The 25,049-nt window shown below is 39.5% G+C and overlaps 2 protein-coding genes across 2 annotated transcripts; both read right to left on the reverse strand.

The window, feature by feature from the left end:
• Positions 1-1,215: 1,215 nt before the first annotated feature.
• Positions 1,216-2,746, reverse strand: LOC143863719 (U-box domain-containing protein 20-like). The gene has a single exon (XM_077374477.1). The coding sequence runs from the start codon at positions 2,683-2,685 to the stop codon at positions 1,342-1,344; it is 1,344 nt and encodes a 447-aa protein (XP_077230592.1). The 5' UTR covers positions 2,686-2,746; the 3' UTR covers positions 1,216-1,341.
• Positions 2,747-10,418: 7,672 nt separating this feature from the next.
• Positions 10,419-15,131, reverse strand: LOC143863723 (receptor protein kinase TMK1-like). Its single transcript, XM_077374482.1, has 2 exons — positions 12,739-15,131; positions 10,419-11,145 (listed from the first exon to the last, which is right to left on the reverse strand). Exons 1-2 carry the CDS (start codon positions 15,080-15,082, stop codon positions 10,628-10,630), a joined length of 2,862 nt encoding a protein of 953 aa, XP_077230597.1. The 5' UTR covers positions 15,083-15,131; the 3' UTR covers positions 10,419-10,627.
• Positions 15,132-25,049: the final 9,918 nt, after the last annotated feature.

The following is a 25,049-nucleotide window of genomic DNA, read 5'->3' on the forward strand; positions in this document are numbered from 1 at the left end:
TGAAGATACGACTCCAAGCACGACTTCCAATAGATATAATTGGTATTGTTGAGCTTTTCAATCCCCGCCAACATACCAACACTTTCTGCCATCTCTTCTTCCAACCTCGATATCACCTCGAAGCAACCAAAGAACAAACCGGTATTCCCACTTCGATATCCCCTCGAAGCAGCTCCAAGAACAAACCGGTATTCTGATCAAACACATGCTCTGATACCACTTGTGAACCTCCTTTGGTTAATTTTGAAGAAGAAATACTATTGGAATTACCAAGGGAGAGAGAAATAATAAAAAACGTTAAAGAAGCACATTGTTTCAAAAACGTGAAAGCAACACTCTACTACTATTAACGTTGAACGAGTACTTATATACATAAGAAGTTTGAATAATAAAAGGACTCCAACTAGATGCAACTACCTATCAAGAATAAAAACAAAACTACTCTAATAGTTATCCAACTACAACCAACTCAATTGTATAAACCAAAAAGAAACCTAAAAGGACTCTCATGAGTAGGTGGTGACTCACATGAGTCGGTGGTGACATGTTCACAGCAACACTATCCCCTAAACCCAAAATTGGTTTTACCAATGATAGTAAAAATGACTTTCTCTGTGGTCGTTTGGGATCGACGGTGACAATCAATTCTATGGTCCGACACAGGCGCATGTGTATGGAATCATGATCATTGATCCTGTAAAGCATCATGAGGTGACCCACGTGGTATTGATCTCATGCCGAATGGACTCGGTCGTCGTTCTAATGATCATAGACTTTTATAGTTACTTGTTAAAGGCTGTTGTCATTGCTAAAAAGCTATTAATATCCAATTTCAGTATATTAATAAAATTAGAAGTGTAAAGGGACTTTGGATATAATTTTCCAATACTTTTTAGAAGAGAAATAAATAGAACTTTACCAAAATGAAAGAGGAAGTTGCCCCTCTCAGCCCTTTCATGAGAAGGGTAATTTGGATCACAAAAAAAACGTGAAGACTAAGTAAAAGGCAAAAGCTTCCAACAACTATATCAAATTATTCTCTCATCATTGATACAACCTGTATATCAAATTATTATTCTCCAAATGGAAAAGGCTGATGTTGTAAGGAAATTGAAGAACAATACAAACCATAAAATTCCTAAAAACAAGCAAATTACAAAGCACCAAACCCCCCATCAAGAACCCCAACATAGACCTTTTTCTTTTGCTAAGATGTATGTATAGTTTCCAATTGCATAAGAATGTCATGCTTTGTAATTTGTACATTGAACTTACAATCAAAACCTTTATTTTTCCTCATTACCCTACTAATAAATATAGTTTGATTAACCACATCATTCATTAAAAAGGCCTTTTCAGCTGTTTGAAATCCATGGATTCAATACACTCTCCCCTCCCTCTGTAATTATTCAGCAATTTCAACAGATCAGTTGCCTTCTCCTTTGTTCTATCACCACAGCCCACTTGCAAAAGCAACAATACCTTCTGAAAAGCCCCAACTTGTAGAGCCTCCACCAAAATCCCCCCTTCCTCCCCTTTGTAATTCTTGCAAAGCTTCCAAAGAATGGATATGGCAAATTCCGTCGCCAATTCAGATACTCGGAAAATCTTCTTCACCAATACTGGCATAGTTAAAGCATTACTATAAGCCTTTTCTCTTCCTTCCTCACAGCTACAAATCCCATCCAAAACACCTAAAGCCTTCTCAGAGATGCTCTTTTCGGAATCGACGAGCATTTCCAATAACAAAGATACCAAACCCAACTCCACGAATCTCGTCCGCGTCTTCTGATTTGAAGTATAAGATGTTGAAGATGATCCGGGAGAAGAAACCATGTAGAAAATGGTCACCATAGATGCTTTTGTAGTTGTAGGACAAATGGGTTCTTTAATTATCTTCACCAAAGCTTCAATAAATCCATTGATCTCTACCAAAGTATCTACATGTCTTCGATCGGACGTGACGAGCTCTTTCAAAGCCAATACTGCGTTTCGCCTTCCAGTCAAATTCCCCGATGTTAGAATCCACAACATAAAACGTAAAGATGCATCCGATCCAAGGTATAATCGTGATTCCACATCAAGGGGGAGCATCCAAGTTAAAATTGACAAGATTTCCTCAAGCCCCACTGCATAATTCTCCGAAGAGACGGTGGCAAAGGCATCAAATGCAGCCGATAGGACACGGTTAGACCCATTTGCTATGAAACACCTCTTATTCCGCTCACTCTCCTTGCTTAAGTTATTGATCTTCTTGACCAATTCCCGGCACGTGGTGTAGTCCCTCCGCCGGGCTGCGGCCGAAATTCCTAAAAGAATTTCCGATACCTTGGCCGAGGTAACGGGAATTCGAGGGGTTGGGATCCGTTCAATACCATACGAACTATTCTCGACGCACCAATCTTGTATCATCCTTCGAATTGTATGATTTGGGATTTGTTCTAGGCTCTTCAAAGGCTGATTCGTCACAGGACATGTGTGGTTTCCAGCATCTAGCCATGTATCGATGCTTTGTCTATCGTATGTAATCCCCGTGCACAATGTAACTGGATCTTTCATTAGATCGAGTGATATTGGGCATCGGAAATGGGTCGGAATCATCCCTTCCTTGTTTGTATTTCCGGCGAGCTTTTTCCCGCCGATAAGGTCTCTCCGGCTAGCTTTTCGGATTCTGAATGAAATCATTTTAAAGAGAGGTGAAAAAATGAGAAGAGAGGGAGATAGAAACAATGATAAGAGATGTTTGTTTGTGTGTTTGAGGACTTGGTAAGGGGTATGGTCTATATATATATCATAAAGTTTGATGCGCGGATTAGAGTAATATGATGTATAGAAGGAGTCAAAGGGGAGGTTTTGGGTTTGAATAATTGACCGTTGAAATTTGAACGTGTAAAAGCTGAAGAGGATTTAAATAAGGGAGCCGGTGCATGGTCTGAATGTTTGACGGGTTGACCAAAGAATGAGCCAGTTTGGGTCAAGCAGTCAGTACAAAGAGGGACGTGTTTGAGCGGGTCGCTCACTCGGTCGTCTTAGACCGCCTCAGTCTTCTTTTTCACTTTCCATTTTTTTTTTCCTAATACATGGCCTGGTAAACCACACGCGCTTTTACCTGCAGCTCTTACACGGACATACACACGTAGAAATCATACGATGAGTGGGCGTACACGTAACGGTTGTAACGATGGATGTACCCCTCTTCATAAAGTTTTCTCTCTGGTTTTGGTACCCCTCTCTTCACAAATTCGCACCCCCTGTACGATAATTCACACCCTTTATAGGAGCGTGTAGGATAATTCGCCCCCCTTTATAGGAGGGTATGTGGCAGACTTTAACACTTTTTAACGTTAAAGGGGTGTGAATTATCCTACAGGGGCTGCTAATTTATCATTACCCATAATTTAACCATACATATAGGGGAGTGATAAATCGACCCCATATATCTTAAATCGACTCCCATGTGTCTTTCTCTCTCCTCTGAGTTAGAGAGAGAAAGAGGAGAGAGATATAAACATGGGGCCAATTTAAGATATTTGGGAGTCGTTTTATCACTTCCCTACATATATTATAATCTTGGAGAAATCATATATTATAATCTTGGAGAAATTATACGATGAGTGGGCGTACACACTCGTACTCATCATCCCAGCCTTGATATTTGAACCTACAGGGGTCACTTTTTGAGAATTTGCTGTTGGATCAAATATCAATTAAGCGTGGTACTTCGATCGTACCACCTTTAATACGACCCTTTCATCATATAATTTTGCATAATCTAGTATATACCATTCTTCTTTATCATCATGGAGGATCCTAGGGGTGTAATTTGGGCTGGGATAAACCCAAATCCGATGAGTTCAGCCCGATTTGGGCTCGGCTTGTGTTGGGTTAGGATGGGGAAAAGCCAACCTGATTTGATTTTGGGTTGGGTTACAATAATGCCAACCTTATTTGATTCCGAGTTGGGTTAGGGTTGAGATCTTGGGTAACCCATTCCAATCGACAAGAAAGAAACTCTCCCTTTGACACCAAGGGATAAGAGCATATTGCCGGCAATGACTTGGTGAAGGGAATCTATGAGAGAAGTTTGTCGAACCGAACCACTCATGTAATTTAATAGCAATTTTCAAAACCAGGGGTCATTTGGATACATGAATTTTATAACCCGGAATTGTGATAAAATCCTAGATTTTACACTCCGAGATCATAAAATCCAAGTTTTCGCTTATAAAGTCCAAGATTTAGTTAGGTTTCATAGCATACAGGGAACACAAGTTTGGATTGGAGAGGAGAGGTGGAAGAAAAGGTTAGGGCTGGATTTAGGGGTTTCTGCAAACTGTATGCGTGAGAGGCACACGTACGGTAACAAAGGGGTTGGCGTTGAGGTCCAGAGCTATTACTGCTATTCCTTCCTGCGGATGATTTATCCATGAGCTAGAGAGATGACAACTTCGATTCGCATGCAGCGTATAGAAATTAGGCACTGTCTTTCAATAGTTGCTTGTAACTCCGCGCCCTTAGTCCAGGGTTTGGAACATTATATGCCTAGAACAGGTGATGCGGATAATGCGGTGTTTGTAGAGTTTGGCTACGGTTAGCCTCAACCACGCCCAACCCAGCTCGAGTTGCCTCCTAGTGGATTTGACTATCACGGACGAATAGAACTTAGGAGATCATGATCTGGTGCATATCCTCCCAACCAAATAGAATGAACTGTACTTGTGTTCACCGGCTCCATCAATCGAATTATCATTATAAACATGTGTGCAAATATGTCATGATAGAATTTTTAAATTTCTGTCTGTTCACATGTGAGCCATATGCCCATTTCGTGGGCCATATATTTTCCGAAAAAAAAAACAGAGGGGTCGTTTAAAAACACGAAAGGCTGATTTCCGAGCGACTAGACGATCTCTTAATATATAAGTATGGACTACTTTCTACAATGATCCAAACTTTCACTGTTTGCATGAATGACTAAATTTATAAAAGGGAAATGTTATCAGCACTACTGTATTTTGATGAGGGCACACCTCACTTTATTAAAAGTACGGTATGGCCCACACCATAGGATGATCCGAACCGTCCATTAGATGGGCCACAGCCTAAATAGGTTATGCGTCAAAAACCAGTTTCATAGGTTGATCCTAATCCTCCGATCTGAATGTTAGAGTGTTGATCCTAACCCTCTTTAGATCTGAGGGTTAGGATCAACCTATTGAAATAATTGTTGGGGCACAACCTATTTAGGCTGTGGCCCATCTAATGGACGGTTTGGATCATCTTATGGTGCGGCCATACTGCACTTTTAATAAAGTGAGGAGTGCCCTCATCAAAATACAGTAGTGCTGATAACATTTCCTTTATAAAATTATATTAAAGAGTCTAAAAAGAATAAATAGTTATTATTGTTCATGCAATGCCATAAAATCTACTCAAAACAAAACAGAGATTAAAAAAAACTCTTAAGACAAACTTCTTAAATTAGATAAACTCATTTTCTTGCAACAAAGATGAGATCTGGATACTCAGGAACGAACTAGCAAATTTTTCTAGAAAAATTAATATTTGCCTCCCAAACCCAAACAAAGAGATCCAGTTAACAAAAACAATTAAATCATAGTTATCAACTAAAAGATATCTATGTAGACCAAACATCATCTCCTAACGCAGCAGATCAAATGAAGAACCGTAGCCCAAGCGTACGATCCAAAAAGTTGCCTTAGAATCCACTAGGGAAGAAGAAGAAAAGAACCCTAAAATCCACTAGGAGAGAGAGAGAGAGAGAGAGAGAGAGAGAGAGAGAGAGAGAGAGACGTTAATTGTTTTTTACAAAATTAATGATTTCCTTTCATGTTCACATATTAGATAACAAAAAAAAGCTTGAGATCCTAACACACTAAGAAAACAACTATAATTAGAAAAGTAATCCTACTAACTAAAAAACCCCTACCAAAAGAAAGAAACTGGTGGGAAAGATAGAAAGATACTAATCCTAGTTGTGAAACAACCAATTACTCCAAAACCTTTGGCTTTGATACCATGTGAAACGACGAGTTACTCCAGTGGTTTTAAATTTCGGTTTCGGTAAAATTTCAGTACTGGCCGAAACTGAAATTCTTGGCTGAAATTCGTTAGAAAGTCCCAAAATTTCAGTTTTTTGGGCCGAAAATACTGAAATTTAGGTTGAAATTACTGAATTTTTTGGGGGATTTCGGCTGAAATTCTGCAAAGAAATAAAAAGGGCATTTTTTCGAAATTTCAGCTGAAATTCCTGAAATTCCAGCCAAAATTTCCGAAATTTGGTAAATATCGGGACTTTCTATTTTGGTACATTTCGGTTTCGGACTTGACCGAAATCCGTAATTTCGGATTTCGGCCGTAATTTAAAACCATGTTACTCAAAAAGCTTAAGCTGGCCCCTATTTTGGGTTTGGCCATTGCATGTGGAGTTTTGCCAATGAATCAGCAAAGTTATAGGCAGCTGGCAGTGCCTGCTAGATTCCGCCACTAACACCAATGCGCCCGTCTTTGCTTCCCAACAAGGTTCGCCTCTGCAACGTCTGCAGAAACAACTGGAAATCTCTCTCTGTCTCTCTGTCTCTCACACAGTAATTAATACCAGCGCAATAAAAGGGAAACATAAACATGTGCTGCTGCTATTTGTACAACGGTGTCCAACGAGACCAAATACTATAGTGGTCACGTGATTAGTTAGGCCATGGGCCACAATGCACATATCCATTCTATCATTTCCTCCAATTTAACTTCCAATTCTATAACTAGAGAATGGATTCATCTCAATTGGGTCCAAAGTCCCTTAAATTTAGCTGGTGACTGACATTGATTCAAGCATAAACCCTAAAATAGATCAAGATTTTGACTTGCACCAAAAATATTTGGTAAGCTTAGCCACAGTGGTCGCTCTACTAAAGATCTCTACCTTGTAAATTGATTGTCATTAGAACATGTATTGGATAAAATTTGTATGATAGTTTTGTATACATGTTGAATTGTGTAGGCAGTTGTATGTGAACATTTGTTCTCTTTTTATCCCTTGCGTATGAAACCCTAACCTTGTCCCGCTCTACTGGCATGCATATAGAGGTTGTGATCCTATCAAAGCACACTGCTGATCATATTGAGTTATGGAGCTAGCAACCACAATGTGGCTCCTATGGAAGGAAAGAAATAATAGTGTTCAAAGGAACATCCAAAGGTGCACGAAGTTTATAGAAACAAATATTCTCAATAGTTTGTTCAGTGGGCTTCCCTATGTTCAATGGACTCTTGGAACGCGGTGTTTATTATGAAGTATATAGATTGTTTATCTAAGTTTTTTTTTTTTTTTTAAATTGACATTTATTATTCCAAAAAGTGCCAAATAAGGGACAAGTTGTCCCCTAAACAGATACAACAGGATCGCCCCTACATACAGTAGAAGTAGCTTACATATCCGTTATATGCTACCCATCCCCATTCCCTATTATATTATCCAGATTGTTTATCAAGTCATTCTCCCTTTAAGTTCACAAAGATATAACTGCTTACAATAACATTATTAGTGGATATATTGTATACTTCAACCCAAATGCTTATGCCCTAAACATGTGCTACCTTCGTCATTACATGATATGTAAGGGCAATCTAGGAAAAATTGAAGGGTCCTCTAATAGAGAAGAACTTGAAGCGCGGTCTCCAAATGATGTGGGTTGATGGTTTTAAAGAAATAAAAAGGGCAATCTAGAATGTAAAAGAAAATTATTTTGAGCCATTCTAAAAAAAAAGGAATCTGGATTGTCACCTGAATCATCTGCGCCGTCGGTTGGCACAAACACACCACACCTTAATGATATACACACTACTCTAGAAAGAAATGCAACCTACTCTGGAAGGAGACTTCCACAACTTTGTAACAAAAAATATACTACTCTTAATAAAAAATACACTTCTCACGAAGGAGACGCACACTTCCCTATTTGGAGAAACACTACTTTTTTTGAATGGGAAACACTACCTTCTCATCTAGAGTATTATAGTGTCGCTTGAATCGTCTGGTTGTCATTTGACACAAGCGCATACTACGTCTTAAACACACTACACTAAGAGATACACTACCCTAAAAAGCTAATTACAATCCTGATGCAAAACATAGATTACCTTCAAACGAGAACACAACCCTCGAAGGAGACGAACACTTCCTTCAAAAGAGACACACTATCTTGGATGGAGACACCCACTGTCCTAGTAGGAGACACACACTACCCTGCTAGGAGAAATACTACTTTGTCATCCAAATATTTTTTTATAGAATCTTAGATTGTTTTGTTTTTGTTTGTTGTAGAATGAACATACCGATTAAAGATACACACTAGCATGGAAGGAGATACACACTATCCTGGAAGTGCTGAGGTTGTTGTCTGATTGCTAAACACACATTCCCCTTAAAAAAGAAATACACTAACCTTGAAGGAGTAAAATATTATCCTAGGAGACATACAGTAGCATAGGACCTGAGGGAGACACATACTACCCTGGTAGGAGACACACGCTATCTTACTAGAAGAAACACTGCCTTGTCTTTCAAAATATTTTTGTATCGTCTGAAACGCCTGGCTATTTTCTGATACGTAACACACCCTACCTCTTAACGAGATACACACTACTCAAGAGACATATTCTATCTTTGGAAGGAGACTTAAATTACCCTGAAAGTGTTTGTATTGTCGTCCACCCGTTAGACACACATTACCCTTAAATGAGAAACATATTACCGTCGAAGGAGACATTCACAACACTGGAAGGAGACACACTATCCTGTTAGGATACACACACTACCCTGATAGGAGAAATACTTCCTTATCGTGAAGTGTTTTTGTATCATTCAGATTGTCCGATAGTCGTCTAGCGTAGAATGCAAACTATCCTATAATGATATCTGCACTACCAAGTCTACCATTGAAAGATACACATGCTACCTTGGAAGGAGACTTGCACTACCCTGGAAGGAGACATAAAGTACCTTAGAAGTGTTAAACTTGTCTTGAAGCTGCCAGACACACACTACCCTCAAACAAGGAACATACTACCTTTGAAGGAGACATGCACTATCCTAGAAGGAGACATACACTACCTAAGAATTTTTTAAGTTGTCTTGCGGCTGATAGACAAGCAGTACTCTTAAACAAGAAAGTTACTACCATTGAAGGCGACACACACTGCCCTAGAAGGAGAAACATACTACGTTAAAGACACTAAACTTTTAATAGAAATATTATTTTGACGTTCAGAGTTTTTTTCATATTTCCAGGATCATTTGGCTGGCATTCGGCACAAAATGCACATCACACATTAACAATATATACACTAGCATTCCATTTCAAAAAAATATATATACAGTAGCATTAACAATATATACACTACCCTAAAAGGAGATGCATAATTGCATACTAACTTAAACGGAGACTTATACTTCCCTGGAAGTGTTGAGGTTGTCTTCCGACCGGTAAACATACACTACCCTTAAACAAGAAACACTAACCTCGAAGGAGGCATACACTATCCTAGAAAACAAGAAACACTACCGTCGAAGGAGATGCACTATCCTATAAGTAGGCGCACACTATCCTATAAGTAGACATATTATCTGAGTAGAAGAAACACGCTATCCTGTTACGAGAAACAATATCTTGTCTTTTAGAGTGCTTTTCATGGCATGTCATTCGGATCGTTTGATTGTCATCAAGCACAGAACGCACAGTGTGCCGATACATACACTATCTCACAAGGAGACACATATTACCTTAGGAGGCCAATATTGCCTTCAGGATAGACACACTATCATACACTATCTCGAAAGGAGACACATACTACCTTAGGAGGCACTTACTGCCTTTGGAGGATAGACACACTATCCTCAAAGGAGAAACTCACGACCTTGAAAGAATGAGAAATTCACTACCTTAAAAAGAGGTAGTGCCCCTATAAAGAACATAGGGTGTCTATATCAAACTTCAGTCCTTAATACTGAATTTCACCCCAAACATTGTTTAACCCCAACATACTTTACACGATCCAACCACTTATTTTGCAAGTCCCCATCATCAATTGGCTATATAGCCCAAAGTATTTGAAGATTGCAAATAAAAAACCCAAGTAAGATTGACATTCAATGAGCAGAAGTCATCCATAAGATTTGACCCGTGCGAAGTTTGGACTACGATGCATTTAAAGTGGTGCCTATAAAATACACATGCCACATGAATGTATGTTTTAAATTACGCCAATCAAATCACAATTACTTGGGGCTTTTGAATTTATAATGCGTGATGGGACTGCATCCCTAATCGACCATGTCATTGAATTTTCAAGATTTATCTAAGTTTATACAGACATGGTGAAAATCAGATTCTAAGAAAACAGAGCAAGAACATAGTTTACCATTTCCAAAACCCCAAGAAACAAAATAAATAAATGAGTAAAAGTGACAAATAAAGAGTTTCCTAAAAAGATCAGCATCCATCATAAATTCACAGAAAAGTAGAAAAAAGAGCCTTCCAAGGAAATTAAACAAGCCAGAAAACAGAAGAGAAAGGATTAGAAATGAATCTTTCATGAACTTTCACTATTCTCACCGCCCATCAGTTGAGGTGAAGGTGTCAGCAAATCCATTCGGCCTGGTAGGTATGCTGGTTTGGGTGTTGTCCAAGCTGGCAAGGAAAGACGAAGTTGCACTGCCGTCCTCAAATGCCTGCCACTTCTTGAGGGCTTGCGGTAGGGTCATGTCAAGGTCGATCGCATACATGTCCTCTGAGTCAGGATCTGTGGGCTTCCACACGTCCACAAGCGATGAGAGGACATTGACGGCGTGGCCCATGTCAGGCCTCTGATAGGGCTCCCTTGCACAACAGTGCCCTGCAAGCTCAGCAACCTTGTTGATGCTGTTTAGAGTCTCTTCAGTGATGTCTATTGTTTGGTCAATTGCCTTCCGAAAGGTCTCCTTGTTAATCTGCATCCTTCGGAACCATGTCACTAAATGGACACTCTCCTCCGGTTGGCTCTCGTCAAGCGCCCTCCGACCCGTTATCAGCTCCATAAGAATCACACCAAAGCTGAACACATCGGCTTTTGTTGTCACACGTCCAGTTACTGTCCATTACCAAATTTAACAAACACCCCGGAGTCATGTCAGTGTCTTGATTAAATTCTTAGGGGCATTGATTGTATAAACAGAACCATATAATCAGAGATTCATGATGAACAAAAATATGGATACAGATCAAGATTTGGTCAAATTAATGGGCATCCAGTGATCATGAAAATCATGGGCAGATGTTATCCAGCTACTCTGATGTCCTGGTTCCACTGTGGTGGCGAATTACTTTTGAAAACTAATTCAACAAGTAAATTATTGTAATGTTTATGCCTTGGATTCTATCCCATTTATATTCATATGGCCTCCTACGATCACAATGGGGTCCCGAATTGTCCATGAACTATATCCATGGGGTGGTTTGCCCTTTTGTGTGTCTATGTGCGTGTTGGGGGGGCATTAGATAGGAGATTGTGCTCTTGAACACAAAATATGTGTATTTTTGCCATATGGAGATTGTACAACTGTGTTTGGGTAAAACTGTTGTATTAGGGTTGGGTTCCTATCAAAGGTCTTGGTGGTAGGATTTTTGGGTATTTTGTACTGATGAAGTCTTTGCCTGCAGTGAAAGCTCTTGGATCCCCTTCATAAGTGGATGAAGTCCTACAATGTAATAGACAGTGTGAATCTCGTGTTTTCTCGACTAAAACTGCATGTCTGAAGTGTTTTCATTGAACCATAGATGGACGGTTTTCACAACAATTACAAAACACATTTTACTTCTACATGGCATCCATGTCATTCACTGAGATGAAAATGATTAATCTGAAAACCAACTTTCCAGTTATTTTTTCCAACTAGCTTATTTTACAAAGGAAAAACCATGAAATAGAGGAAAAAAGAATTAAAGTCTTAAAAGTATTCATTGCTAATGTTCCCAAACAGACAACTCATTTCTTTTGTGATTGATTATCTCAGCCTACGATGTAGTCTTTTTAAGAAGTATCCAAAGTTGTTGAAATGCAGGCAAAATGACTAACGATATCAACCAAGGTAATACTAATTCAATGGGCAGGTTTGATGTATGATTATCGATTTTAGCATTTTGATCTACATAAGCCAAAGCCAAAGCCAATAGCACTGACGACGTCTCCGGCATAAATGCAAGGAGGATGCATAGCTGATATAGGATCTTGAGGAATGGAATTTGATTCTTCAAGCGGTTCAGTACAAACGAAGAAATTTCGAACAAAAGGATCGGAACTCGCTGATAGGAAAGAACAGAAAAGCAAAGCAATGCCAACAGCTTCAAGCAATCTTATTGCAAATAAGGGTAAATTTTGATGGTATCTAAAGAGGCCCTAAATGGATACCTCTAAAAATTTACAATCATTTATATGCAAAAGGTTTTGAAATTAAACATGATTAAAAGTGTTTACGAGCAAGGACTAGTTTTGGTGGCATCCAAAGAGGCTCTAAATCAACATATGTTTTCTATTATGGGCTTCGGTAGGGCATTATTGTATCCATTTGATCACCATTTCAAATTTGAAAAGCTTATGGGAGGGTTATGAATAAGAGTAACCACAAACAAACATTATAAAATTTCTACGAACTTTAAAGACATCGAACTAAGCAGAGATACTTACCCGCATACTCTGGTGCAAGATACCCAAAAGTTCCAGCTAATCTTGTTTCGATCGAACCTTTCCCATCAGGTGCAAGACGAACAAGGCCGAAATCCGCAACCTTAGCCTTCATATCATCTCCAAGGAGAATGTTAGTGGGCTTGAGATCACGGTGAATAAAGCTCTCACGAGCCAAGCTGTGTAGATATTCAACTCCCCTTGCGACATCCAAAGCAATACTCAATCTCTTCTTCCATTCTAATGGCTTCAGCCCTAGTTTCACCCAGTTGAAGAGATGGTCTCCAAGAGTCCCTTGAGGCATGTATTCATAAACAAGAAGCCTCTCATTCCCATCCAGACAATACCCAAGAAGCGCCACCAAATGCCTATGCCTGACCTTGGTCAAAACCGCAATCTCCGACTTGAATTCATTCAATCCCTTACCACTGATCACACCAGACTCCATTCTCTTCACTGCAACTTTTGTTCCATCCTGCAATTCCCCCTTGTAAACTGTCCCAAACCCTCCCCGTCCCAAGATATTCTCTTCACTAAAATTGTTAGTCATGGTCCTCAGTACTTGAATTGAGATCACCATATTTCCAGTATCAACTAACTGAACTTTGCTCGGTCCGCTACTTGTCCGGCTGTGGGTCTCACTTATAGTCCCATTCAAGCTTGAGTCTGCAACTGTGATTTTCACTGCCTCTGGGTCGGACCCAGAATGTCGGGGATGAACTGTTGTATATGGACTCTGTGTTTTACCAAATCGTCTTTGGTTTCTCTTGTATAACCAGTAAAACAACACTGCCACTAGTAGAACAAAACTTACACTACCAACTACATAGCCCACAATACCTCCCACTGAAGTAGAAGATTTTTTACTACTATTACTAGTGCTACCTGATGGATTACCTCCACCTGAATCAGTGCCACCCGGAGATGAAGTAGGGCCTCCATTATGATTCTCAAGGCCCAAATTCCCAGCAATCTCAACCTTAACATTTTGTTTAAAAACAGGGACTTTCCCAGAAAGTGAATTGTTCTGAACATCAAGCAGTGTAAGATCCGGTAGCTTCGTGAGCTCCGGTGGTATCGAACCATTAAGATTATTATAAGCAAGCATCAGTTTCTGCAATGATGTAAGTAAAGCAAAATCGGGCGAAATAGTACCAAGAAAACCCTTCTTTTCAAAATTAACTACAATAATATTCCCCCCATTACAGGTTATCCCCAACCAATTCGCACACGGATCATTACCACTCCAACTCTCTGCTAAAATCCCAGGATAATTGAACAATTTCGCAACTGAAAGCAATGTATTAACACGCGAATCACAATCACCAGGTTTCGATAAACAGAACCTATCACTAGTCTGAGACTGGTTTAAATCTGTTGTTACTGAATTCGAAAACTCGGGCATTGGTCCTTGAAGTAGATTGTTCTTCAATAATACACTCTTTAATGAAGGTAGTGAGATCAAAGAGGTAGGAACAATACCCGTAAATTGATTATCGCGAATCTGCAAATCTTGTAGAGATTTTAATCCAGAGAAATCAGGTAAAGACCCTGAGAACGCGTTCACATGTAACCAAATCTGAACTAAATTAGTCATTTTCTCTAGAACTTGTACACTCCCAGACAGCTTAATCCCTTCCTGATTATTCAACCATAGAGATTGAATAGATGACCCAGAAAATGTTAAGGGCAGCCCACCTTCTAAATTATTGTACGACAAAGATAACTGATTCAAACTCGCGAAAGTGTTGAAGAAATCAGGGATTTTACCACTTAGATTTACCATGTTGGCTGAGAAATTTACAAGGGTAGAAGCATCTTTTAGACTGTTTGGAATTTCCCAAGAGGAAAAAGGGTTCTTGTCTAAAGAAACAGATTGAAGGGAAGAAAGCCCAGAGAAGAAATCTGGAGGGATAAATGAAAAGCTATTGTTGTGGATGAGAAGGACTTGTAACTGAGTCAACCCAGTCAGGGTTGGAAGTGGACCACTGAGTTGGTTTGATTGGAGTTCTAACCGAGTTAGAGATGTTAGTTTTTGGATATCTGGTGGGAGATTACCTTTCAGTTGTTGGTTTCCGATTTGGATGGCTGTGACTCGGTTTGAAGAACAGGTAACTCGTGGCCATTTGCAAGGATCTGGGTCAGTCCATCCGAGTTGCTTATCTGCGTTCAAGCTTTTTGATAGAGAACCCATGGCTAAAACGTCTGAAGGATTTGTTTCACATTTTGCTGAGAGAAAATAAGAGAAAGAAATAGCAAAGAGAAGGGTTAAAACCCTAAATGAGAGGTGGGTTTTTTTCATTGAACTAAGAGAAGGAGAGAGTAATGAGATTAGGGTTTTTAGCATTGCAGAGAGAAAAGTGAGGAAAGTTTCGAGAGAAAGGGTTCAGAAGAAAAGAGAAAAGAAGAACAGAAGAGAGAGACACTCAAGAACAGCACATGCAGATGGGGCCCACAGTATACGAGGGAAGGTAGACAAGAGTTTGCTAGGCAATTTCGCGGATACGCATTTCATTCACCCCCTTCCGGGATGAATTCACCCCTAGTTTTCAAAATGGACCATACAAACCACAACATAGGATGACCCAAACAGGTCAATTGATGGGTCACGATGTAAATAGGTTGTGCCCCAAAAATCATTTCCATAGGATGATTCTAACCCTCCGATCTGAAGATGGACTTATATTAGGGAAACTTCTATAGATCGGACGGTTGAGATCATCCTATAGATCGATGGTTAGAATTATCCTAAAAGCTTTCCTAAAATCAGTTTCGTAAATAGGTTGTGCCATGAAAATCATTTTCATAGGATGATTCTAACCCTCCAATATGAAGATGGACTTACATTATGGAAGCTTCTATAGATCGGACGGTTGGGATCATCCTATGGTGTGGGTTGTATAGTCCATTTAAAAAAATATGAGGATCATCCTATGGTGTGGGCTGTACGGTAGATTTTGAAAATTAGGGGATGATTTCATCTTAGAAGGGGGTGAATTTATCACTGAGAACTGGATTTTGGCGAAATTGCGTAACAAATCTCGGGCAGATAAATATGGAACTGCGCGGCAAGAAATGGACAGTCGCCAGGTTGTTCGTTTCTCAGCGTATTTAGTAACTTTGTGGAAAAGCTTTAATTCTCACCCTTCTAGTTTCCTGTTATTTCAGTTCTGCCATTACGCTTTCTCTTGACCGCGTAAGCTTTGAGACTTCAAATCGGACGGTTGAGAAAATATTTGACTAGCCAACGGTTCACGTTGACTGAATTAAAGTACACATTATTGGATGTTAGAATTGAGTAATTGCTTTGATTTTTGGGCCATAGCTGATCCAAAGAAAGAACTATAAGATGAACGGTTCAGATCATCCGAATGTGGGACTCAAGATGTGGTAATAAGAACGAAATTAGGGTTTGGCAATACAGTTTCTACTTCACTAAACCATGACTTCTTTGTCAAGCCATCTTAACCGTCCATTTTGTAGATTAATGATCGGGTAACTTTGATTGCCGTGAATTTTGAAATATGACCCATCTGGTACTTGATGGATGACTCAATCACCATACACGTGTCTTGTGTTAGAAATTATTAGACGTAATTACATTAATCACGCGAATAGTTAAAATTGGTAATAACGTATACACGACAGGAGAGCAAATTGATATTGCCACCTATCAGTCTTGCTACAATGCTACTTTCCATTTATTGCTTCTATTTAGAATCTTTCGTTGGCTCTTACGAGTTACAACTCACGATGAGTTGTAATGGAATTCATTGAGATACATCCAAAATAAGGAGATAGGTGGAACAATAACAAAACGAAGGGGGGGTGGCAATTCAAGTTCTATAAGTCCAGCAAATGGTAGAAAGTACAGGTGGGTTCATTTTTTAGGATGATCCAAACCGTTCATTTGACGGGCCACAACTTAACTAGACCGTAAATCATCTTCATAAGATTATCCTAACCCTTCGATCTGTAGAGGTTTCTATAATGTGCAGTCGCTTTTCAGATTGGAGGGTTAGGATGAGATGATTTGCTGGCCGGGTACAGCCTATTTACATCGTGGCCCATCAAATGAAAGGTTGGGATCATCCTAATGAGTAGGTCACACTGTACTATCTGAATAATACTGGACTCACGCACACAGATCATAAAAAATGTCATTAGATTATATCTTATATGAAAACGAATTTTAGAGTTACCAAGGGTGGCGCTTATTTTATTGTCTGGGTGCCTCTCCTCCATGAACAGGTGCCCTAAAAAGTATTTCATCATTCATGACCATTCAATGCGGCCATTTTCATGAAATCCAACCAAATGTAGGTATATTTTGAAGTCCTCTTCATGTGCTTAAAGCTCAATTAGATCAATATTCAAGGTCCAAACTATTAAAAATCTAACCATAGATATCCTCATAATTATGTAGGTTGTAGGGTCTTGAATCATGACCTAATTGATCTTAGGATCGAGCTTTCTTGAAGAGGCATCAAAATTAAGTTTAAGCAGGTCCGTAAGGCGATTCCCATTTAACATGGATGGCCCAAAATCTTTCTACAAGTAGCCTGCTAATGATTACCACTCAAATGGGGAGAAGTTAGGTTAGCTTGGCCTGTCTACCACCCTTGGCCAGGGATGCAACTTGGGTCTGGCTCAACCCAAACCCAGCTGGTTCAACCTGAGTTTGGCTCGGGCTGGGTTGGCATTTCCTCAATTTGGTTGGGTTACGGTTGGGAAACACCAACCCCATTTAATTTCGGGTTGGGTTGGGATTGAGGCCTAGGACAACCTGACCTGACCTGAACCCAACCTCCATCCGCTAATTTTATCGTAATTTTCAAAAGGGAAATGAATCCAGCACTCCATTGTTTTGATAAGATGCTCAGAGCATCTTGTCGTTTAGTATTTAAGGGGCTCATAAGAGCTTTTTGCAAACTGTAAAATCTTTCGGACAGCCCTTTAAATGCTGGACGGTAAGATTCTTCACGCATCTTATCAAATATTGCAGTTTCGATATCATTTCCCTTTTCAAAATCTTAGGGTTATGTTTTTCTATTTTTTTCCTAGGCTAACCCGAACTCAACATGGGTTAGAGGTGAGAGAATAAGAGGTGGTTGGTTGGGTTAGGATTGACCATTCTCAGCTTGAGGCTTGGGTTGGGTCGGGGTTAGGGTTAAGGGAAAGCTATCTCGGGTTGGGTTAGGGTTAAGGGAATACAAGTAAATCTCCAAAAATCTCTAAAACTATCCAAGCGAAACTATAACTCCTAAACATGGTTTAAAATTTCGGTTTCGGAACCGGTTTGGGTCATTTAATTATCAGAAATTTCGACCCAAATTCCGAAATTTCGGTAACTTCGGTCGAAATTTCGTGATTGAAAAAGGCAATAATAATATTTTAAAGCTCAAAAATTTAGGTCGAAATTTCGGTTATTTTTCTGAAATTTCCAAAATTTCGGTTGATTTGTCCAAAATATATGAAATTTCGTCTCAATTTCCTGATTTTCATCCAAAATTTCCGGAATTTCACACCAATATTCGGATGAGATGGATTTCATTCAGTGTTTAGTTTATAAATGTTGCGGATTTCACACTAACCACATCTCGATTGGAAGAAAAACATTTCTCATGGATTTTTTTTGTAAAAAAAGGAAGTATTAGAAATATTTTCCTTTCTAAAATTTTCCAAAAAATCCTTTCTAAACTTTTCCAAGTAGGGCCTATATTCTTTCCAAGAACGTTTTTTATTGGAAGCCTTTTTTTTATACCTTAAGTTTTTTATGGTGGACTGTGACTGTGTGAGGGCCACCATTTTACACTCGGTCTGGGGAGCCCACTATTTTACACCTGCACTCAATCCACTCTCAGCTTCGACCGGTCCATAACCATGACTCTGCGAATTCCCACCTTCAACACTCAAATTCTCGAATGTGTCTGTCAACCTATCAACACCGTAACGAGAATGAGCATCTAAGGAATCAATTTCTTCATCGTTGGGTCGATTCCCATGTCGCCGTTGGGATGCATCTGATTGCCAGTGTTGGGGTCATGCACCATGATCCTGATCCTGATCCTGAGTAACGTTGTCAAACTCCCGCTCGCATGTGAATGGGCTAAGTCGCCTAGAAGGCTCATTTTCCATACTTCTTACACTACCACCTCTACCAGCAGAAGCTCCTACACTGCCCCCAACATCTGTATTGTCGTCCGATGGCGACCAACCATCATCAGAACCCACTATTGGAACTGTAACGGATTCAGGGAGGCCCTCTGTATCCGGCGACAATGTATCATCATCATCGACTCCCATATGTTCCGTGATTAAAGCATTTGGTCTACCTCTAGGTGCATCCATCACCAACTCTCCAATCTCCTTCACCCACTCATAGAGAGGGTCTTCCTCACCATCTGTGTAGAATACGTCAGTGAGATCAAGAGGATCAGTGTAGGCCTCCCGGCTGCTATCTATCTCTCTGTGCTTCAACCTCAATCGTGTGTTATAATGGACATACACAAGATTGTGCAAGTTTTCATGTCCAAGCCTGTTCCTCCGTTTCGAGTGGATGAGGTTGAAGGTGCTCCAAATTCTCTCGTAACCAGAAGAAGATGCTGTCTGGGATAAAAATTTTAGGGCTAGCGATCTCAGGTTTGGAGCATCCGTCCCGTATAACACCCATCACTCAGCTGCAAAATAAAATACAAGATTAATCAATTACTTGCTCAACCTATAATTATGCAATATATACACTTCTTCTAAGCCTTTACCTGGTGCTGTGTTAGCTCTTTGGCCACGGCAGATGCAATCCCAAAAGAGCCAATAGCATCCCGAAATGCCTTGATCTACGATGCAGTTAAATATTCCTCTCATTTATAGGGAAATAGTTCAATGTTCACCTGTGATAAAATTGTTGATTGTTCATTCACATCCAGTTCCAACTTCTGGATAACAGTCTGCGAGTTTTTAATAAGATCAGCCCGAGTTCCAAGATACTCGCTGTATTGGTACTTTGGATTGAGATAGTATGCTAATAAAAAAAAGAAATCTTTGTTATAGATTTCTATCATAAATCATGACATAAGAAGAGATAATAAGTCTAGGTTGGTGATCGTGTTCGTAACAGCTGAATGAAGTGGGTGAAGTAGCATGTTCTTCCATCTAGTGTCGATGATTTTATGGTAGCCTTGAAAGGATCGTGTAGCCATCGTTTGTACTGCACCCTTCATCAACTCGATTGCATGATACATAGAACCCATGGTAGGCTTTTTATCCCCATCTACCATCCTCAAAACTCTTACTATGGGCTCTAATATATCAACTATTGTCTTACAATTCTGCCAGAAGGTTGGACTACCGACGAGACCCTCAGCCTTCTGTCCAGCTGCACTCTTGCTCTCTCTGTAATCATTCCACTCTCTGTATGAAAATAATTGCTTTAATCCAACCTTCTTGTCCAGCATACTTTTAAGAGCCACGTAGTTAGTGGCAAACCTAGTAAGCCCAGGGCGTACTAAGTCTCCCCCAGAGTTCTCCCTCATGAGTGACAGTACATATCCATGGTTGTATATGAAGTTAGTCACTGATCTGGCCTCAGCGACTACGTTCTTCAACCTCTCTGTTTTCCCAATGTCCTTTAGCATTAGGTCGATGCAATGTGCCGCACACGGGGTCCAAAATATATGATACTTCTCCATAATTTTTTGCCCCGCCTTCTTGTAGTTGCTCCCATTGTCGATGACAATTTGAACAACATTTTTCTCCCCAACCTCCTTGATTACCTCTACTAATAGTTTGTAGATGTACCTGTAGTCTTTGATGACAGCGGAAGCCTCAATACTTTTTAGGAAGATGGTCTTGCCATCACAGTACACCATAAAGTTGATGATGGACTGTCTCGTGGGACCAGTCCAACCATCGGTCATGATTGTGACTCCGTACTCAGGCCATTGTTGCTTTAACCCATTTATATATTTCTTCAGGTCCTCAACCTCCAAGGGTAAGTACTTATTCATGATTTCGTATGAAGTGGGAGACTTCACTCCTCTTCCATATTCGCCAGCTACATCAACAAAATGCTGCAAGTATGGGCTGGTTGCGGCATTTGCCGGGATGGCATTGTAGAAGATAAATTTCGCATATGCTCTCCCAACAGCTTCCCTCGCACTTCCCCACATACTTTTTAAACTTCGCTGCTTTCTCTTTCTGCACAATGCGGGGTCCTTGCTTCCTACTTCCCTGACGTTTCCCCATTGTGTCAACCCCGGCTGAGTTGGCCTTTGTTCCCTTGTACTACCTCCGCCCACCTCATGCGTAGATAGGGCCCAATTCGGCCTGGTGGATGCAAATTCAGCCCTCTGCCTTCTGTCGTGCTCATCAGCTAGTGACTCTCTTACTGCCCGCCTATGTTGCGATCTGGTGTATCCTGTATCGATATCGGATGGGAATGTACTATCATCATCATCTTCGTCGCTGTCATCTACATCGTACCTTCCCGATACAGCATCGATGAACTCTTCTCTCATCTTTGCTTTATCCGCCTTACCTTTTCCCTTCTCCTCTAGGGAGTTTCTAATTTCATCCTGAACCTCCTTGGGGCAATTTCCGTACCCTCTTACATCTCCTCCTCTACCTATCAGGCGGTGTTTCAATCTTGTAATACCACTGCCGCCTATTTTCTTTCCACAATAGTTTCAAATAACCATCTGTGTGTTGTTGGCATCAGATCGGCAATGTTGCCAACCAATGTCTTCATCTGCATTCTCCTCTCGAGCACGATGCTGCCCACGTGCTATATTGATAGCTTGAAGGGGCTGTAAAAAGCAAAAAATAAGACAAAATGACAACACTATTCAGTATTTTGAAAAAAAGGATCAAGTCAAAATAACCTACTATTTAGTATTTGTAAATAGAGTAACATGGGAATGGAGAGTTCAAGTGCCACTGTAATGTTGTGATGTTTGAAAAATATTAGAGATTTTTGTTATGCTGTGATGTTTGGGACACATAAAACCTAAATGTATTGGTTTCTCTCATCACAAGGAGATTTGAGTGATTTGAAATATTCTAAGAAATCCCACTTCTCTTTGTGACTTATTGTGGGTTTTTCTTTTATGAAAAGCACTTTTTTGTGAGTATGAAAAGGGATGGAAGAGAAATATTAATAAGGATACAAAACCATGAGGAGCTCTACTAAAGGCAAGATAAGTTGGATTTTTTTTCTTTTAGTAGAACAGTAGATGAGATAATTTGTCAAGAAAGTTTGTTGATTTGAATATTTACAAGGGGTGGAGACATAGATTCTTCAAGGAGTGGTTTGAGCCAGGGCAGAGCTACACATATCATAAGGGGGGCAGCTGCCCCTCTTGAGTTGGTCGAAACCCCTTAATAGGCCTAACTCAATTGGGCCCGGTCCCCCTTTAAAATTTGAAGCCTGCCCCCCTTGCATATAACCTGCCCTCCCATGTATAAATCTCGGCTCCGCCACTGGTTTGAGCCATTTGCTTCTAATAGAAGAGGATGCTAGAAAGGAGCTTGTGGAATGTCATTTCATAATGAAATGAAATGAAAATAAAAGTTGATAAATTGATACGGGTTCATCTTAACATTTGGGTCTTTTATAGCCAATGTAACTATACAAACTGATAATTATACTGATTTATGAGGTTTTTAAAATGGGAATTGAAATACTCATCCCCTTTTTATACTTCAAACTTTCAAAGAGCCCCCTCTAATGTCTTTATCACTACTCCTTTATATTAGAGGGGGCTATCCTGAATAAAATAAGGGGCGCATATAACATTTCCCTTTTTAAAATATGGCCCATTTATGTGCTTATCTTGTACTAGGTAGACCCCAATATCCATCTCTCTCTCTCTCTCTCTCTATATATATATATATATATATTCTTTCTTATAAGTATTCAAAATTTTTTGGGGTATGCATCAACATTGCACACCGACACAACCATATATGATATATCTACTATATATTAACTTATTTTTGTAAGATATAATCAAAATCATGCATTTGCTAAATATGGCTCAGTTGGTTATTAAATATGGTGTAAGCCCTTATAGTCCCTTATTTTTTAAAAAGTACTACGGAGTACGGACCACATCATAGGATGATCCAAACCGTCCATCTGATGGAACACAACTTAAATAGGTTGTTCCCCAAAAATCATTTCCATAGGATCAACCCAACCCTCTGATCTATAGAGGTTTCCATAATATGCATTTACTTTATAGATCGGAGGGTTGTAATCATCCAATGGAAAACTATAGGGGATCAACCTATTTAACTTGTGTTGCATAACTTGAATCACATGGACGGTTGGATCATCCTATAGTGTGGTCCGGACAGTAATTTTTGGAACATAAGGGAATATAAGGGCTTGCACCATATAAAATTACACTGTAATGAAAAAAGATTATAATAAACTAAAATAAACCACTTACCCCTCTAAAATATTTCTATGTGGAGCTTCGAAGAGATCCACGCTTGGCCAAAATGACGGTGGTTTGATGGTTTTCAACTCACAGTAGGTTGTAATTTTCAACTCGCAGTAGATTGTAACTTGTAATTTATCTATGGTTTGATGGTTTTCAACTCAAAATGGCGATGGTTTTCAACTCACAGATGGTTTTCAGATTCTGAACACTAAAACAATTCTATGTCAACAATATATAGAATGCCTTCCGCCCTTCCCACCCTATTTCATTTATACAAAGAGTAAAGACTACATATGGCTCCCTCATTTCAAAAAATTGATTCCCTCTGGCCTCTGCAAAAGTGATGGTACATTAGTGGCACAAGGTGACAAAAAACTTTCACATGGCAGTGAAATCATGACATTGATGCCCTGCCATGTGGCATGTGCCATCACATATTCACAATTTCACACGCCTTGCACACAACGGGACAAAAACCTTTCACAAGGAAGGCATCTTATGTCAAATCGTCACCCACAAGGTGAAAAACATAAATTATGCACTTGCACACTTGCACAAAAGTTGAAAAAAATAAATTTCGGAAATTTTGTAACCACGCCGGTCCACATGGGGAACTGAAATTTCAGTAAAATTCTGAAATTTTCGAAATTTCGGCGAAATTATAACCCGTTTTGGGTTTAAGTGATTTTGGTGTCGGTCACGAAATTTCGGTCGAAATTTAAAACCTTGCTCCTAAATATGGACGTCCAAAGTACTCCTACTTCAAATTCCTAAATACTTAAAAAGAAGGAAATAATTACCAAATCCTTAAAAGAAAGGAAAAATTAAAATGGAACCGATCTCCTCATTCCAACTCAATCTGAACATATATGGAACATTTTTGGACCGTTCATCTGGTAGGCGAGATGCACCTGAATCACTTTCCCTCCACACTACCACTTATATGGGTATAAAAGTTTCTTCTACTTTCCAATGTAAGACTAAACTTTTTTCATTGGATTTCAGCCACTCACAACACATAAACACACAAGGGGTATTGGGTTCACGTTTCGAAGCTATACTAAGACAAGAAGTTTAAAAACCAGAGGGAGATTCATATTTTGAATCTTCCCTCCAAATTTTGAGATAAAATTCCAACGCAAAAGGAGTCACAAATGCAGTCAGTTTTTGGAAAAGACAAATGAGAAGGGTAGATTTTCTTAAATAGGAGTGGTAGAATTGGCAATGATGGAAAAAGGAGGTGAAAACATAATTTTCCAGTCCAAAATCAAAGCTCTTGTGTAGGTAATTCTTCTATTAATTGATGATGATGCTAGTTGTTTCAAGCATAGCTGCTAGAGTGGGAAGCGAGTGCGAAAGCAATGCAAAAGATGAAGGCGAGAAACAAGCAAGCAATCTAGAAAGGGGAAATTGTTGGAAGGAAAAAAATATGAAGGAAACATTATTGGAAGTCAGCATGAAACATGTAATAAGCATTATTGGAAGTGAGCAAGAAACTTACAGAAAAATAGAGTAATAATAGGATATGGAGGAAGGATTAATATATGTTTGAGTTATGAGTAGTAAAGAAAACTTTAAAGCTAAAAAGAATTACAAATTTTAGGGATCAAAATTTTATATGTTATGGGAATTGTTAGCGTCCATCGCAAAAGGTATTTCGTGGCTGGTCTGTCACACATCAGACAAAAACTGTTGAAGGAAACATTACCGGAAGTCAGCATGACAAAATATGAAAGAAACATTATCGGAAGTCAACATGACAAAAGCTATTGTCTCCATTCACAAGGTGGCTAGTTTGATGTGTGACAGACCAGCCGCGGAAAGCCTTTTGCGATGGACCTTAGCAAATCCCTATTCACATAGATTTAA

Source organism: Tasmannia lanceolata, unplaced genomic scaffold, assembly GCF_043159265.1.
Source record: "Tasmannia lanceolata isolate RefF3 unplaced genomic scaffold, GAP_Taslan_0.1 ptg000044l, whole genome shotgun sequence".
NCBI lineage: Eukaryota > Viridiplantae > Streptophyta > Magnoliopsida > Canellales > Winteraceae > Tasmannia > Tasmannia lanceolata.